Source organism: Zeugodacus cucurbitae, chromosome 6 (assembly GCF_028554725.1).
Source record: "Zeugodacus cucurbitae isolate PBARC_wt_2022May chromosome 6, idZeuCucr1.2, whole genome shotgun sequence".
Classification (NCBI taxonomy): Eukaryota; Metazoa; Arthropoda; class Insecta; order Diptera; family Tephritidae; genus Zeugodacus; species Zeugodacus cucurbitae.
The window spans coordinates 34,059,399-34,079,521 of record NC_071671.1 but is presented as its reverse complement, the minus strand read 5'-3'; the positions used below and the strand labels follow the sequence as shown (position 1 = coordinate 34,079,521).

Below are 20,123 nucleotides of genomic sequence, written 5' to 3'. Positions count from 1 at the left end.
TGTTTGCTTTATATATAGATATAAAATGAAATTGTTAACTGCAATACGATTTCGCGGAAGATTAAAGTTATTAAAGTTTGAAATTTTATTTATTATTATTTTAATTTTTATGCGTGGTTAGGTAACATATAAAAAAAAACAAAATGAAAAGTTTCTCGTTAAACAAAACATTTCGAGCCATATTAAGAAATTAACGATAAACAAAAATACAGACTATACGGAAGTTTTTTCGGAGAAACTAACAAAAACGTTTAGTCCATTTTCGTTCTATGATAGCTTACCGCAGCTAGAGGCAACGCAATATGTAAGCGAAATTCAACCAACTACAAAAAAAGAGGTGGAAAATATCATCAAAATTAGATTAAAGCCTAAAAAGGCTCCCGGCTTCGACTTAATTAAAAGTGATGTATTGAAACATTTAACACCCAGAGCATTAACAAAGCTTACATCGATAATAAACGCCTGCCTAAATCTTAAATACGTCCCAAAGTCATGGAAGGTATCCGAAATCATTATGGTACAAAAACCTGGGAAAAGTACACATGAATCCTCGTCATATCTTCCAATCTCATTGTTGCCTATTTTGTCTAAGCTACTTGAAGCTGTCATTATCAAAAGACTCCCAATTCATCAATTCGGTTTTAGGACTCAACATTCCACAATCGATCAAATACATCGCATAACAAACATAATAGGAGATGCGATGGAAAATAAACTGATTTGCACAGCTGTGTTTCTAGACGTATCTCAGGCATTCGATAGAGTATGGCACCATAGTTTACTTTATAAATTAAGACGTTTCTTACCACAATATCTAACTGACTTACTTGAATCTTACTTGAGCAACCGCTACTTCAGAATCAAGCAGGACAATCGTATACCACATTGCAACCAATAAAAACAGGAGTACCCCAAGGTAGTATCCTGGGACCACTTTTATATATCTTGTTCACTTCCGACATGCCTACCCCGACAAACTGTACAATTGCCACATTTGCTGATGATACCTGCATCATAACGATACCTGCACCTTGTCTGAAACCTCGTTTGTTATCGAACGGCACGGAGAAGTCCTTCCCGATCCTGACGGAGCTTTTGGTGTTGCTCAACCTCAGCTTACATAGCGGTAATAATTTTGCAGGGATACCAAATTCAGACATAGCGGCATAGAGGCAACTCATTTTCGTGCTGTCGAAAGCAGATTTAAAATTAAAAGAGATGATATGTGTCGACCCTCTTTTCATGGGTCTTTTTCAAGATTTGGCGCATGGTGAAGATCTGGTCAGATGTAGATTTTCCAGGTCTAAAGCCACACTGAAAAGGTCCAATCGGTATGTTAACGGTGGGATTTAGTCTTTCATATAGTACGCTCGGTACGCCTTATAAGCGATGTTGAGGAGGATGTTGTCTCCCTTTTTGTGGATTGGGCAGAGTAAACTGTGATTCCAATCGTTGGTCATGCTTTCATCCGACCATATTCCCCAAAGAAGCTGATGCATGCACCTTATCAGCTCTTCGGCAATCAGCTCGGCCGGCAATTCATCGGACCCCGCCGCCTTGTTGTTCTTTAAGCGGGTAATTGCGAATACACGGTCGGACAATGGAACATCTGTTTGACCCACATGCAAAAGAATCGTTCCTGACCACTCCCATGTGAATGACAGTCAGAAACTTTCCTCACTTACGTGAACTTCTACATATAAATCCATCCCCCTTTTAGCTTTATGTAGTAATAAGATGTTAGAAGTTCCAGTCCATTGGTTGACATATATGGTATAGTAAGTGGGATATCTTAACAAAATTATATTGGAATGTTAGAAATGTTATTCAATTAAACTAAACTACTAATACTTGTTATATTGCGTGAACTATATATACGAGAAGCGGACCATCAGTGCTATAAATGTCTCATGTCATAATGCATCCATGCGTTTTGACATTTTGTTTTGTATAGCCTTTTACACTATTTTATTCATTTGGCCAATAAATCATCCTTTTTGGATTCAAGCTTCAAGCAGATAGCACGTGCATTCTAAAACTTAAGCTATCTTGTTGATGAAGCCCCCGACTGGATAAAGAATCCGATACTCTAATTAAATATACGACGATTAATTTTTCTACAAACGACATGAACGATACGATGCCTTTAGCGGACCCCTACAGTTATGTGGAATTACTTCAAAATAACTCACCACTGATTCCACATTCCATTCCATTACGATGTCATGTCTACTTTTGCAAATTTGCTGCAAATTTGGTTTGAAGCTTTACGTGTTTACTTCGACACAGAATCTCTACTAAAGACAACGTCAATAAGAACAATAAGGATGACCATATCTTATTTCACCGGTAAGTTCACATCCACAGTGGCGTGGACTCTTTTCGATTCCACACCACATATAATGGAGTGCTACTCGCTACACCAAGTTCACCGACTTTGATTCCATACCAAACAACAATTGTTGGTACTCACTTCTCTCAAGCGTAGAGCTTGGTGTTTTTGGAGACAGGATCAACGTTACAGTTCCTACGTCCTCACGGCAACCGCAACGTCCACGATCGTCTACTTCATCGATTCCATCGTCCATTGCTTACAAACCGGGCACACCTTCATCGATCTCTTCTTTACCTGCTACGAAGCGCACATCTGATGACAATCGTGTATTAAGTGCCCTGGATACGATCAAATAATTATGTCAAACAGTGCATACTATGTGTGAGTGAAGTGTTGCCAGCAAACGTTCAAATAAACACGTTAAACATCATTTTATATTTGCAGTGAGTGCGTTCGGTTGTCATGAAACCACTGGATGGGTATATGCTTTTATTGGCATCTGATTCAATTTTATTTATTGTTTCATAATGCTGACATTGCTGCTTTCAATATACCGTAATATGCAATTTATTTCGTCCACTTACTTGTCCATGTTGAAATTAAAAAAAAGAGCTCTTTTTGCCAAACATGAGTGGTGACTACCAAATTAGCGGCCGTCAAATATAAATATCACAACTTTTTGTTTTTCATCAAATAGATCCGACAACAAGTCGGTGTAGCGAACGTGTAGCCGACAACAGGCGACGAAAAAAATACACTTAAAGAGTTTAACGTAATTATTTTATCGTCTCCAGGGAACTTTACTTGCCACATTTTGTCCACGTGAGATCTACGTTAATACCGAGGATATCCTATGTATGTCACTATAATTCGCAAGAAAACTCACCAACATTCCCTTCGCCCAGCCAGGCTGTCAATATGCATCAAGTTATCGACTCATTTTTTCACATTATCAGCTGGTTGACTCCAAATCTTGGTCTTGGGCCGATGACGTAAATATTTTGAGGTTAAAAAAAATTAGGGGTCGGCTTTAGTATACTTTTGGTGATAAAATGGGTATCGTTGGAAGGAGGAGGTTCTCAAGATTAAGAATATGTATATATATAGTTTTCGAGATATTCGCAGATAAAGTTGAAAAAGTACAACTTTAATCTTGAATTTTCACGATATATATTCAATATTTTATTAATATTGTGAACTTATTATACACTTACACTTCACCACCAGAGAACGGCTTCCGTTGAGCGCAAAAATGTTCATGCACGAACAATACCCGAACTAACAGCCCATTCGGCTCAAGCGCTCAAAATGGCATTCGTGAATGTTTTCGCTACTTTCTATTCAATTCCAATCACTGAGCGAAAGTGAAGTGCTGAACACAAAGACGATGACACGACGTAGCGACGGCTGATCACAAATGTCGCTTTGAAGCCAGCGTCTTGAACATTTTGAAGACGGCAGCGACATATCAAACAGCAATTTCATTGTTACCGTACTAAAATCCTTCACTTTAATAAAATTACATATTTAGTTTAAAGTGAAATTATTTGCGCAAAAAATGTAAAAATTGGCGATTTATTAGTTTTAAATAATCGATTGTTATTATAAATGCTATTTTACGTTTCTGCTGTCAAAATAACATCATACTTGTGAGAACTTTGAATAATTTTACATTTCACATATTAGTGGCAGCTCTACAGCGGCCATTGTCGTCGGCAAAATTAGAAACAATTCAAATTTGGCGACAACGACAACTACAAGTCTGTTGTCGTGTAGTCGTGCTCCTGTTAAAAAATCTGTGCCCATAAGAACGCGTGTATTTTAATATTTGACAGATGTCGCTCGTCGCTTGTCGTCTTCTATGTGTTCAGCACATGAGCTAAACATTTCGTGAAGTGAGCAAACGTGAGCAAAGCATTTCGGACCGAAGGCTCATATTGTACGCGAATGAGCGGTTCGGCAACATGAGCTGATTTTTACTCAACGCTGTGCTTCGCTCAGTGATTGGAATTGAATAAAAACTTTTGCGTATGAGCTGATTCAAGGAAAAAGAAACCTACATTGTTTCTGCATATTCTCAAAGAATTGTAACATTTTTATACTCTCGCAACAAATTTGCTAAGTCATAAAACTAAACGAGTTAGATATAGGGTTATATATATCAAAATGATCAAGGTGACGAAACGAGTTAAAATCACATTGCCCTTGGGACCATGGGAGGATTGCTATTGGAAATTTGTGAACTCGGACAACAGCCACGCCCACAAAATGGCGAAAACCGAAAACCTATCAAGTGTCATAACTAAGCCACAAATAAAGTTATGAAAGTAGTGTTTGGTACGGACGATCACGTCAGGTAGGGGCATAATGAATGTAATTTCTTTGAGGAAGTGGGCGTATCCCCAAACACTAAATTTTACAGAAGAAATGGCAGAAGAGAGCTGCACTCAGATTAAAAAAATGGAAAATTTGGTGTGGCTTCGCCTACTTATGGGTCGAAAACCATATCTCAGGAACTACTCGACCGATTTCAATGATATATTTATATATTATATTTTTTTTTGACACCCCAATGACACGGATGAAAAATATGCGAAATCGGTTCACAACCACGCTTCCCATAAAACTCAATTTTGAGTTCCATCTGATTCGTGCACTTTATAATATATACATTAGGAACCAAGGCAGATAGCAGAATAAAACTTTACACAAATACTGCAGTTGAGGTGTGACATCACTTGTGGAAAAATTGTCGAAATCGGACTATAACTTTTCAATGCCCGTATATCGAACATGAAGAATTCAGTGCTTAATGGAAACTTTTCGCCAAAAATATCGGTAAATGTCTCAGATATTTGAATTTAATTCAGAAAGACTCTTTTTTATAGTGTGTCTCTGTACCAAAATTTGTTAAAATCGGGTCATAACTTTTCCTAGCTCTCATATACAAAATTATTGGTTTTTCAAAAATACCATGATAAATCGGTTAATATGTGAAAAATTTTAAACATTAAGTGTACCTTGGTGGTGTACATTAATGGGAGAAATCGGTTCAGGAATTACCTCAGCCCTCATAACTATTTATGATGTTTTCGTTATTCTAGTGTACTTTAAGCCGAATAAATGGGTCAAATTGTGTGTTATCTTAATAAAACTATATCAATAAATTGCGAGAGTATAAATTGTTTGGTTGCACCCGAACTTGGCCTTTCCTTATTTGTTAATATACAGCTTTGTCAATTCCTGAAAAAAATTATTTTATATTTCTCAGTATTATAAACACTGTTGATTGGTAACGCTATTATAAAAATTAAACACAATCATTGTAAATTTAATTGTTTTTTTCATTTTATAGAGCAACTGTAAGAGAATTAATTGAAACGGAAGAAGAATTTGGTAGAGACCTACAAAAAATTGTGGATCGTTATATAAAAGCCGTTGATAACACTACTGCTCCACGAATCGTACGCGACAGCAAAGATATTATATTTTCAAATTTTGAACAAATTGCTGAATTTCATAATATGTAAGAATTGAAATCAATGACCACGAAGAACGCTTCTAAATATGATTGCTATTTTTAAGGGTTTTGATTGAAGGACTTAAATATTACTCAGAGCAACCTAATATGATAGCTAAAACATTTCTTAGACTTGAACGAGATTTCGACAAACACATCAAATATTGTGCAGCCGAGCCCTTAGCACAGGCTTTTCTTATGGAAAACAAAGACGCCAATGAATATTTTCAGGTAAATACACCATTTGAAGATGCCCATTATATGATCTAAAAAATTCCCACCTTAAAATAAATGTTTTGATGCCGATCGCAAATATGATTTGGGCACGTTATATTTAACAGATACCAGGAGCTATCTACGAGTATTTAATAAATAATTATTTAAATGGGAAACGTCATATTTATTGTTTTATTGACTGGCTGTTTAATTTTAAATAACAAGCACAGGCACATTAAGCCGTGTTCATCGAGCTTAATTACACAAAACCGGTAATCTAGCCTGATATAGTTTCGATCTAATTCATACTTATACTTGTTGAATTTCAGTTTTATTTTGAAACAATAGTTAAAACTCGCTAACTTGAATTACTAATTAATTATAAACACATAAACATAGACGACGCAAAAGCGTAGACCGAGTTAGATTATAAGACACACCGCATAGAGAGATTTCATGTGAATAGTGTTAGAATTGAAGCAATGAGAAAAAAATAGAGCAGCTGAAATGTCACACAGCATAAAGCAAAACATCGATGCCAAATACTCCGTTCGGTAATCAAATATATGCACAACATATTTAACAGATTTTTTGGGACAGTGATGTGCTGCGTGTATATAACTGACGCTTTACAGATATGGTTCTGCTGAACATTCTTTTGACATACGTACTTGCAATCGTTATATCAACCTAGAAACGATGCCAGGTAGCTGCTTGCTGGAACGATAATAAAGATGTCTAACTTATTTCAGCGGGAGAACGCCTCAACATAACCATTTTTTATAACAAATTGAATTATCAGACAGGTTATGTAATTCACTTCCGAGTGAAATTCAAGCAAATTCACTTTCAATCCGATATTTGGTGTACTGAATTTCAATTTCACTTTTCAATTTCAACATTTATTTACAAAATGAATTCCGAGTGGAAAAGCCTGTTCTGAAAAACGAATTCGCAGGAAAAAATGCGGAAATAATTCACTTTCAATCAAATGCACACATGCATGTAAACAAATTAAAGCGTTTAAATTATGCACAGAAATATTTAAAATAGTATAATTAATAATTATTATTAGTTGAATTTTGTTATTTTCAAAGAGGAAAAGATAAGAATGTAGATACATACATATGTAAGTCCATATGTATATCTGATTCATGTAAGCTCAGGGAGACAATGCTCGAGGCTTTAATAAAAACACACATTAAGCACTACGAAAGATATGATTATCCAATCGGGTGGCATAATGCATAAAAAGTTACGACTTCGTTGCGAGATGGCAGAGAATGCCAGCGAAGACGAAACATGCCATACAACATAACCATGATAATCAGTAGTTAGTGTGGTATTTTCCTATACCCTCTTCAATATAAAATTTTGTGCTTCTGGCATTTTTAGTTATGAGTTAACACACTTTTAGCAGTTTCCAAGCTCACTTTTTTAGATGAATTTGGCTTAGGTTAGTTGCAATGACTGTACTCAATAAGAGGAAACACACTTAGATTAAAAGGACAGTCCTTAGGTTAGGTTAAAGGACTGATCCCTGTGTCACAGGAGATCCCACTTGGACAGGTAAAGCCAGTCCTTTGTGATGCCGCAAACTCCTCAAAAAGACTCATAAGTGGCAACAAAGCGCTTTGAGCATTTTACGAATTTGTACAGGCAAGTAATTTGTAATCGGGACAACTGATTCTCAGAAGTTTTTCCTGCAATATGTTTCAGCCGCAGTCTCGCGGAATATGGACAATGAAGGAGAAAGTGTCTCGATGTCTCAATCTACACATTTGCAATCGTCAGAATATTTAGCCCCACGGCATGTAGCCCCATCGTGCAATGTTCAGTTCTATAATCAAGCGAGCTGAATCTTACTTAGAATAAATAGGAGTCGATTTTCTGCGATACTGGTCGTGGTACAAATCCTACCAAGTTCATTCGGCGACCAACGTGGAGAGGCACCAGTTTGTTTGAGATTGTAGCTTGGGTGCCCTTACACGCAAGCTCATCGCCTTTGTAGTTGCCGGCGATACCGCTATGATCTATGTATATTAAAGAAGCTAGAAGCTATTGATAGAGAGGCTAAACACTCCTTGACTAGCTTTCATCGAACAGTCAACGAACACGTTGGCAGGATTACTGCTCTATTAAGAACAGCCCTTTGTAACGCCAAGAATTAGACTCATTATTAAATTCAAGAATCGACTAAGCACCTAGAACCTATTATAAATCTAAAAAATGTTTCTATTATACTTCTACGAGTATGTCCATTTATTCGCGAGATTTTTCAACATTGTGAGATCACAGAAATTTTAGCTTAGAACTCGCAGAGGCGAGGCATTTTTGAAGGTACAGGCACACACTCCTCTAGATACCCAGCCTCACAGAGGCTGATAGCGGTTTTCGCGACGATACACCTTCCGACTATGCCCACGGATAATATACGAAGTAAGGAATTGAGTGCCAATAGATATCCGAAGCACTGTAAACAGCCAATCGTTGCATGTTCACTAGCTTTGGGTCGGCTTTAGTATAGTATCCCCCGATTTCAGGGTATTGAAATGGGTATTGTTGGAAAGAGGACGATCTCCAGATTACGAATATATATAATAGTTGCCGACTTATAGTTTTCGAGATATTCGCATTTTTAGTTGTAAATTTCACAAATTTTATGTGGCGATATTTCGATTATTAGTTAACTTTTAATTTATATAATGCGCTCATTATACACTAACACTTCACTAAATTGTTTCCATATATTTATTTTTTTATCAATTAGATTAATATTTGCTTTAAATAAGCATTTTAATTTTTACACAAATTGTTTGTCTATATGCACAATAACTATGTTGACAGATCAAGTACATTCACATACATTATGTACACATATATACAACACCTTTACCTCGTTTAGTTTTAGGTGTTAAACACTATCATAAGGTGGACAAAACTATTATAATTTGTGCAAAATAGTACGAGAGTATTAAAATAAAACATATATTTTTAATTTCATACATTATTATTTGTATTATTTTAACATTTGTAGATTTTTGTACACATTTTTGTTTTGAAATATTTTCTATTTTGAATTATTTGAAAGCAAATTTCTCGTTTTTTAAAACTCGAAAATCAAATTCGCTCATTTTTGTATTCATTTTAATTTTCACATTCACTTGGATTGCAGAACCTACTGGTATTGCTAGACTTGACAAATTATAGTACCCAACATTTATATCGACTAAAATTTATAAATAAATATAATATACGAGTACTATATGTTTTAAATAGTACATATTAACATATTATAGTATATCAAAAGAGTAGATAATATTGCTAACTTTTATATATATTATTAATTGTTTTTTTAAATTTTTTATGGGAAAAAATAAATATTATATACGAGTATTGGGTGTTAGTGTCAACGTTGTAATATTTATTGTGTAGTGGGAATATGTAGGTTTAAAATTATGGGTACAATAATTTGTATATATGGGTGTACATTGACAATATTGTTAATTATTCTTTGTGTAATTAGTTTTATTTCAGTGTTAGTATATTGAATTTATATTGACCTGTGGTTTCTCTTTGTGATGTTTTGTGTTGGATACGTGTTCCTGGAGTGGATTTGTATTATGTGTTAATTTCTTTCCTTATTAGGTTCTGCTGTGTTTGAATTGTTCCTCCGTGTTGATTATGCGTTGGGTACAATTCGTTCTCCGTGGTTTGTTATTTCTCTTGGGTTTTGGGGATTTATGTTATATTCGTTTTTCACTTGGTTTATGATTTTTGTACAACTTCCTTTAGAAGCGCGGGTTTTTGTGTTGTGTTTGTTCGCTTTATTTTATTTAAGCGCGGGTTTGGGTTTGTGTTGTTCACTTTACTTTTTTCTTTTTTTTTGTGTGTGAGTAAAGGGTGATGTGATTAGCGAAGTTGGGGCGGTTTATCTCCTCTGCATTACCTCTCTATTACTTTTTGGAGAGTAATGCAGAGGAGTATTTGTTTGGACTAAACATCCCGGCCGTCTTGCAATATCTGCGAAAATAAATTTTATTAGTGGGGTATACTTGATACATTTCAACATGAGTATGTAATGATACTTAGCTTTATTTGCAGCCGAATGTTATATTCTGGGTTCCCATTGTGCGATTATCTGGGTTGAGCAAACCACTTTGTGTATTGTGTTGGTAGTTATCCGCTCCGATATCCAACATTACTTCTGTTTGGGTGTGAAATTGAGGGTCAGAGAGGACTATGTTGTCAAAAAGTATTTGAACAACGTCACTTAAGTCTCTTAAGGGTCGGGTTTAAGAGGGAATAAGGGTCTGTTTAGCCATTAAGGATGGTAGCCGGGTTATTTGAGATTTGGGTTTCTCAACAACTTCGTTCTCGTTGACTGAGTGTAGTCTTAGGTGATCATGTAGGGTTGAATGATGTTTCCCATTGCAGGTGGAACATCGATATTTTATCATCGATGGTAAATTGTAAGTAATTTTATTCATAATTAATGCTCGAGTTGAAATTTTGTAATTCGTGTTTAGAGTTGGTAATATTACAAATTTTCGTGAGTTATGCTGAAATAGCATTATTTAGTCCAGTCACTTGGGCTGATACAGGGTGAGTGGGTATATCTAGACTTCGTTGAAGTCTTTCAGATATAAATGTGGCTTCCGATCCTGAATCTATTAGAGCTCTTGCATAATATCTATGACCATTATGTTCTATCTGTACCATGTACCCAATAAAATCTTCTTCCTACTTGGGTTGTGTGGGTCTCGGGTTGAGTGGGCTGTATTGTGCTAGTGTAGGCTTGCTGAATTGTGTTGTGGGTGGGTATTGCAGTACTTGTAGCTGCATCAGGAATTGAACTAGTCGCTTCTGGAGTTGGGATGGATTCAGGTCGATTCAGGGCATTCACGAATCGAGTGATGCTTATTGCAAAGTTTGCAACTTTCTGCTCACGGATGGGATTGAGAAGAAGTGTAACTGTTTTCATAATTTGAGGTTCTATCTCTCGGGTTAAATATTTTTTCATCGGACTTCTTTTCTGTGACTGGGTTGGGTGAGTGTGATTTTATTACTGAATCCTTGAAATTTGCTACGGATTCGAGGGTTTTATATTTATGGGTCAAGAAGGAGTCGAAATTTTACCATGTGGGTATGGAAGTAATATCTGATAGGGTAGATTCGAATGCTTCTAGAGTTTGTTTCGGTAGTTTCGAACTACAAAGATATATGATTATCGGGTCCCAACTTTTTGTGTCAATCTCAAGAGGGGTTGAATTGGTTAAAACGTTGTTAACCATTCGTTGTGACATCGGGTAAGTTAAGAGGGTCTTCAATTGGGTGTTTATCTGCATTCTCTTATTTTCATACTGCTCGACCAGATTCTTCCAGGCCAGTATGAAACCATCGGGTGTGTTTTTAATAGCTTCTCTTGCTTCGCCTCGGGTCTTCTGGATTAGATGAAAGAGTTTTTCGACGTTACTGATCTTTGGGTTATGGATATACAGGGCTGTGAACATGTCACGAAATGTGGGCCAAGCCGTGTAATCCCCGTAAAAGATGTCGGTGTCGCATGGCGGTAGATTAATCGTGGGACCAAAATCAATTGTAGAGGCTTCTGAAGCTCTTTCCTTAATGGGTTGGGTTGACACCTGGGGTTTTCGTGTATCTATATCTTCTTTTATTGAAGCTAAGCAAGATAATAACATTTGATAGCATTTTTTATATCTATCTTTGACTTTATTAAAATCGATGGTCTTTTGGGTTTCACCCGAAATTCTACGAATTGCATTGTATTCTTTTTTGGCTTTACCGTAAAGCGAGTTGAGTTCGACTCTTTTGATTTCGAAAGTATACGCTGTTTCTTCTTCAGCTTGTGTTTGGAAATGGTCTTCCACGAATTCGATTAAATCTGTGGTTGGGAGTTTAAAATCCTCCATTTTAATAATTTGGGTGAGTGTTATCAGAGAATAAAATTATTTGAACGGGTAAGTATTAAATAAAACTGGTAGAGTTTATATCAAAAAGTTTATTTATATTTATTTCTTTTCAAAAATTTCGTTATTGACTTTTTATAGGGTACGGGTTATTATTTGTGAGAAAAACTATTAATTTTTGTAAAGTAAGTGCGAATATTGGGAATAAATTCGGAAAACAAAATTTTGCAGGATTTTTGCAATGTTTCCTAATGGGACCGGTTCGAATTAGATCGCTAGTTCGTATGTATATAAAGCAAGAAGAGTGCAATAGCCGCAGCAAGCAATTATGCATTTTAATATTGCACTTCTTCTCTTGAGTACGAATATGTAAATACATATGTGATTGAATAGTGCAAGCAAAATTTGTCAATCGTACTAACAATAAATAAATTGAACTTAAGTGCGCTTAAGTACAAAATTTGATATTTTATTCTTAACAATTGTGCTATGCAGTGTTGATAATTATTATAAACTAGCAGACCCGGCCACACGTTTTTGTGGCTAAGGTATACATTAAATTAGTAAATCTTTCAATGCAGAGAAAAAATGCTTACGCATAAAGACGAAAACGTTATAGCCGATAAATTTTAAAATGATTGATAGACATTATTGTAGATCTGTGTTAAGCGTAAATCATCATAATTAGTAAAACTTTGATTTTTTAATCGTATATTGGAGAAAGTAACAAATGACCAAATTTCATAGTTGGCTTTATCTTGGCTTTGGTGACGATATTGATTACCTTCTTCACAGACAGACTTGTTCTTTTGCAAACTTTGATGTTGATTTATGTTACGCAACATGATGACAACTCACACTACTTTTAATTGCAAGTGAGTGGGGATAGTCCAGCAATTTAAAATAGTCTGTGGGATAATTGACTACGTTATCCTGATTTGTAGCTGTGTCAACTCTCCTTTAACGACATTCTAAATTGTCGCATTAAGATCAAAGGGATCCTTGTTTTTTACCACCAATATAAGTCATTCCATCAGCCATTTATGTTTATCATATTATGGTTTCATGTCAGGAAAAACACGATGAATAAGCTCCTCTTTCGAGGCCATGAAGTGACAGAAACCCGTTAAAAATGTTATTAATCCATCGAGGTGTCAACTGCGTCGCTACCATTTTCAACTATTTCTAATATCGCAGTATGATATTGTTGGAAAAACACTCGTATGTTATTTGTTAATTGGCGATTATTTATGTGTCGCCACAAATGAGATGATTTTAGGAATGTGATTAGTTCGTCAGAAACAGTTGATCCAGGAATAGTCTAGCGAAAATCACCTGCCCACAGAATCATGGCTTCACCAAAAATATTTTCGTTGTCGAGTAAATCTTTTAAAGTCCTGTGCAGTACCTCCAGCGAATTGAATATCTGGAAAATCTTCTCTTTTTTTTTTGGCGATTTTGCAGACTGGTATTTCGTTGATTTGCAATTTAGGAGTAATTTCAAGGCCGAATTGACGTTTGACTGACTACTAACAGGTGCCAAGTTGCCCCTATTCCCATTATAACTGGGCGTTGATGAGTGCAATCGGTTCAGGAATTACCTCAACCCTCATGTACAATATATGCTGATTTTGATTATTTTATTGGACTTTATTTCAAATTGTGTGTAATAAAATTACATCAATAAATTGCGGGAGTATAAAATGTTCGGTTGCCTTTCCCTACTTGTTACAAATTGTTTTGGGCTATCGACACAGCCTTATACAATTGAACAAAACAACAATGACAACTTTCATAATATTATTATTTTTTGTTTTGTTTTTTTTTTATAATTTTGTTGTCAATTCAAATAAAATCATATTCTTGTTATCTTCCTCACAATTTTTCGATATATACTTACTTTCTAATCCTTCCCTGACCTTCCATAAATATTTCAAAACTAAAATTAGCCAGATCGGATTGGCCCTTCTCGACTTTTTTCGAGACTAACGACACAAATAGTTTGTATGGGGTTTGTATTGTGGATTTAAGACTTTTTCAGGCAATTTTTCTAATTTTTGTCTCCGTAAGAACCATCCCGGTACCTCTAAAAACATTCTAAACAAAGAATTTGCGAAATCGGTTCAGCGGTTCTCGACTTATGCGCTTAGCAACACATTTTGCGATTCATTTTTATATTATAACGGGTGATTTTTTTGAGGTTAGGATTTTCATGCATTAGTATTTGACAGATCACGTGGGATTTCAGACATGGTGTCAAAGAGAAAGATGCTCAGTATGCTTTGACATTTCATCATGAATAGACTTACTAACGAGCAACGCTTGCAAATCATTGAATTTTATTACCAAAATCAGTGTTCGGTTCGAAATGTGAAATCCGCTTTTTTATCGACAAATTTTGTTCAGCGATGAGGCTCATTTCTGGTTGAATGGCTACGTAAATAAGCAAAATTGCCGCATTTGGGGTGAAGAGCAACCAGAAGCCGTTCAAGAACTGCCCATGCATCCCGAAAAATGCACTGTTTGGTGTGGTTTGTACGCTGGTGGAATCATTGGACCGTATTTTTTCAAAGATGCTGTTGGACGCAACGTTACGGTGAATGGCGATCGCTATCGTTCGATGCTAACAAACTTTTTGTTGCCAAAAATGGAAGAACTGAACTTGGTTGACATGTGGTTTCAACAAGATGGCGCTACATGCCACACAGCTCGCGATTCTATGGCCATTTTGAGGGAAAACTTCGGAGAACAATTCATCTCAAGAAATGGACCCGTAAGTTGGCCACCAAGATCATGCGATTTAACGCCTTTAGACTATTTTTTGTGGGGCTACGTCAAGTCTAAAGTCTACAGAAATAAGCCAGCAACTATTCCAGCTTTGGAAGACAACATTTCCGAAGAAATTCGGGCTATTCCGGCCGAAATGCTCGAAAAAGTTGCCCAAAATTGGACTTTCCGAATGGACCACCTAAGACGCAGCCGCGGTCAACATTTAAATGAAATTATCTTCAAAAAGTAAATGTCATGAACCAATCTAACGTTTCAAATAAAGAACCGATGAGATTTTGCAAATTTTATGCGTTTTTTTTTTTTTAAAAAGTTATCAAGCTCTTAAAAAATCACCCTATAGATAGAATATAAATTTTCCAAATCTTTTTTTAATTTTAGGAAATTTTAAATATATTTGTTGTTGGTGGTAGCCGGTATACGAACTTTCTGTTTGGTGCACTGTGTATTGTTGTTAGGCGAGATTGGATTCCAACGATGGGTTGTTGTTGGGTGTCGATGTATTCCAACGATGTTATTGATGGGTGACACCTCTTCTCTCCTCCAAACTATCGCGGCTCGATAGGACCAAAATATGTCGAGTTAAGATGACGATGAGGCCGATCCGTTTGAAGTAAAGAGTTTGTTTTGGGTGTTAGTGTAAATGTTGTAATATTTATTGTGTATTGGGAATATGTAGGTTTAAAATTATGGGTACAATAATTTGTATATGTGGGTTTATATTGGCAATATTGTTAATTGTTCTTTGTGTAATTAGTTTTATTTCAGTGATAGTATATTGAATTTATATTGACCTGTGGTTTCTCTTTGTGATGTTTTGTGTTGGATACTTGTTCCTGGAGTGGATTTGTATTATGTGTTAATTTCTTTCCTTATTATGTTGTGCTGTGTTTGAATTGTTCCTCCGTGTTGATTATGCGTTGGGTACAATTCGTTGTGTGGATTCGTTCTCCGTGGTTTGTTATCTCTCTTGGGTTTTGAGGATTTACATTATATTGGTTTTTCACTTGGTTTATGATTTTTGTACAACTTCCTTTAGAAGCGCGGGTTTTTGTGTTGTGTTTGTTCGCTTTATTTTATTTAAGCGCGGGTTTGGGTTCGGGTTTGTGTTGTTCACTTCACTTTTTCTCTTTTTTTTTGTGTGTGAGTAAAGGGAGATGGTGATTAGCGAAGTTGGGGCGGTTTATCCCCTCTGCATTACCTCTCTATTACTTTTAGGAGAGTAATACAGAGGAGTATTTGTTTGGACTAAACAGTGCATATTTACATATTATAGTATATTAAAAAAATAGATAATATTGCTAACTTTTATATATATTATTAATTGTTTTTATAATTTTCTATGGAAAATAAATTCCCCGCTGCTGATTCCCATAAAGGTACAGAAAATGGATATTAATCCGAGTTTTCGTGTAGTAATCTTTACTATATATAATAATATTCTTGACAGAAACACGCTTCTTGGGTGTCAGTCCAAAAACTAAATCTAATTTATTACATCAAATTACACTGTCCAACAGCATTTTTGGAACAGAATAGCGACCCTATAATTCTGAAAGGGTATGTTGAGTAGATCATTTTTGTAGAACAAACTTATGGTCCAGCACGTCTGAGTTTTTTTTTTACAGTGGGTCAAAGTTTTCATTTTTTGGTCGAAGGGAGCATTATACTATATGAAAAAAATGTTGTAAGTTAGTGTCTGAGAGAATTCTTATGGTCAGAGTTGTATTGTAGAATTGTATGAGGATTATTTTTGTGGAAGATCTTAACCCTCTAACTGGTTTCTTTTTGGGTCAATTTGAACCTTTTTTCGAGAAAATCAAAAAATATCCTTTAAAAAAGGACATTTAAGGATTAAAATATTCTACGAAAATGTTTGGCGGAAAATTTCAGTGGGGGTCACCAAAGACACCATTGTTGTAAATAAAGCTCTGTACGATTGATAAAAAAATTATAATTTTGTTTTAATAGTGGTTTATTATAGTATGTACATATTTATTTTTTTGCTTTAACAGTAGTAGGATAATAGATTAAAGATTAAACTTAATATGCTTTGCTGTATTTAGCTTGACGTGGATGTTCCGATGTGTCAAGGTTTCTGTACAAGCCCCATACGTATTCAGCAAGCAATACAGTTTGGGATTTCCCTTTGAATCTTTCTTCCAATACCTTTATATCCTAATGAAACCTTTCACCGTGTTCATCTGAAACCGTTCCTAGGTTTTCTTTAAAAAAATTCAGATGAGACTGCAGAAATGCAGTTTTAGTGACATCTTAACGCCAATATTGTTAAAACCGATTAGCATGCTTTCAATATTTTCTGCATAGTTTTGTGCTTTTGGGTTTCCAAGGAATTCTGATATAAACAGCTGCATAAAGTGAAATGCTGTCTTTTGCATATCCGACAGATGACCATAAAATTCTTCATCTTGTAATAATTTTCTTACATCGGGTCCAACGAGCATTCCTAGAAAAGGTAGTTTACATTAAATGAAATAAATTATTTCTTAAAACCGTTTTTTACCTTCTTTTAATTTTGCTGCAGATAATCTGGGGAAAATTGTTTGAATGCGTTTGAAAGCATATCTTTGTGTATTTAAGCTTTTAAGAAAATTTTTCACCACGCCCAACTTAATATGCAGCGGTGGAAGTATGACCTTATCTTTTGTGACAAGAGATTCATGGATTACATTTAAGTCACCAATAATATTTTCTTTACGTTCTTCGAAATATTTAATATGATAATGTCTGCAGGTAGCACGTGAATCCCATTTACAAATAAAGCACATATATTTTGATATATTTTGTGTATCCTGTTTGCATTCCAGTCAATATTGCAATCATTTTGAAGTCTGCGCATACTTCCCATTTATATTTATAGTATTCAACTTTATTTAAGAGATTTGAAATATTTGCGTATGTTTCATCCTTTTTTGTGGAATACGCAACCGGTATTGATGGATGTTGATTTCCATTGTGCAGTAAAACATGTTTTTAAGCTGTGTTTTGAACTATCTATAAATAGTCGCCAAGCGGAAGAGTCCAGTGGAAGCTTTAGATATTTTGGAACCTCTTCAATACTGCAACAGTACACAAGTTCTTCTGATTTTTTAAAATAAGTTTCCAAATCGGCGTGTGTTTTTCTTGGCAATGTAACTTTTACATCGGCTTTTATCAAATTCCTGTTTTTCAATCTGGAACATAATATTTCAGCTTTCTCTTTTGTTAGTCCTAAATCTCTTACAAGATCTTCAAAATAAGCTTGGTCTATCAAATTAGGACATATGTTTAAACCACCAGGAGGCAAGTAACTTAAATCTGATATGTTTTCAACCGCCGCTGTTATTTCTGTATTGGCGTATGTCATATTGGCCGAAAATGTATGTGTAGGCGGTTGAGGCACCGGAACACCTTCACAGCGCACTTCCACCGATATGTACTGCTATGCTTAATTTTATCACACCCGATTTGTAAGTCACAGCTGACTAGACGCGAGAACTCAGTGTTTGGCCCGGCCGAACTTGACGATGTTTTCACCTACTTTTTATATGTTGGCGTGTAATTTTGCCAATTAATCGTAAATAGCTTTATTTACAACAATGGTGTCTATGGTGACCCCCACTGAAATTTTCCGCCAAACATTTTCGTAGAATATTTTAATCCTTAAATGTCCTTTTTTAAAGGATATTTTTTGATTTTTTCGAAAAAAGTGTCAAATTGACCCATAAAGAAACCAGTTAGAGGGTTAAGATCTTCCACAAAAATAATCCTCATACAATTCCACAATACAACTCTGACCATAAGAATTCTCTCAGACATTAACTTACAACATTTATTTCATATAGTATAATGCTCCCTTCGACCAAAAAATGAAAACTTTGACCCACTGTAAAAAAAAAACTCAGACGTGCTGGACCATAAGTTTGTTCTACAAAAATGATCTACTCAACATACCCTTTCAGAATTATGGGGTCGCTATTCTGTTCCATTCAAAAAGTCTTCATTTGTTGGACAGTGTTATTACAAGCTTAATCTAGGTTCTCTTAAGTATAACTTACTACTAATTACAATAAATAAATGTTGAACTCTCTCTCATCCTTTCATTAATGTAAACTGTAACATTGTTATATACATATGGATATTATTATATTTTATATTTAGAAAAAGATATATATATATATATATATATAAGTATGTATATATATTACAATATACTTAAATGTACATTTGATCGACATTTTTGAGTTATTCATAAAAATGACAACGCTGTTCGTTGTGCAAAAATAAAATATAATTCGGGCTTAAAACGTATTATGACATTTACAAATAAGACAATTAAACTAGTATGGTTTACGACAAAAAATAGTTTGTGTAGAGAGACTTCCGAGTTACGGAAGGTAATTTGTATAAAATTTGACTTCTATTGCCAATTCAAGAGTTCGAATTATGGAGAATTTGAGTTATGGAAGTTCAACTGTAGTTGGAAGACATGCAAATGTAAGTTTTCAGAATATTAGGGACCATTTAAAAATTCGAATTCTGCAGATTGAAATGTTACCAGCTGGCTAGTGTTACACGTTTTAATCCTAAAAACTGTTCTAATATACTATATCAGTATTCTATCAGTGATGGCGGAATGTCCAACTAATTCCAACATGAAAGCACCCCAAAATTAACATTTTTAACAAATTGAATGGTTGGCTGATTAGATGAAATACTTATTTCTGCGCGTTTAAATTATAAGACCCAACATTTATTACCATTAAAAATTTTGATATATTGAACGCTTTATTTAAATAGTAACTATATATCTCTTTTAGCGATATTATAATATTTTTTTAAACACCCGGTAAGTAGGAAATGTTTTTTGAATAATTTTTCATGGAAAGTTTATTCCCCGGTGCTACGGATCACAAAACATTTCTTCAAATACTATCAATCTCCGCGTTACGATTTATATTTATTGCTTTATATATATATATATGTTTTCTTGCACGGCAGTTACAAATGTATATGTTATAATATTTTTTACCACCATTCAGTCTGGGCCCGAATCGCGGCACTCGTTAAATAGCGAAATTCACGTTTTTTCCGGATCGCGATACTTGCAATCGAATACGCACGAAATTTGAAATTTTATCATTCGATAACGAGTTCTCGTTAGTACGAATAAATCGAAATATCACTCGTTTGCTATTTATTCAACGTTATAGCACGAATTTTTAAATAAAACAGTTAAAGTGAAGAGTTCATAAATATATAATTATCTAATGTATATATAAATGATTAAATTTAATTCCAAGTTCATATTTTTATTCAAATTAAATATATTAAA

General features: G+C 34.9%; 1 protein-coding gene across 1 annotated transcript in view; it reads left to right on the top strand.

The window, feature by feature from the left end:
- Positions 1-20,123, top strand: part of LOC105218719 (obscurin) — a 369,888-nt gene that overhangs the window by 51,907 nt on the left and 297,858 nt on the right. The window contains exons 4-5 of the mRNA XM_054232816.1: positions 5,691-5,861; positions 5,921-6,086. Of these exons, the coding sequence (XP_054088791.1) occupies positions 5,860-5,861; positions 5,921-6,086 (168 nt within the window). The 5' untranslated portion in view covers positions 5,691-5,859. The remainder of the gene's footprint in view (positions 1-5,690; positions 5,862-5,920; positions 6,087-20,123) is intronic.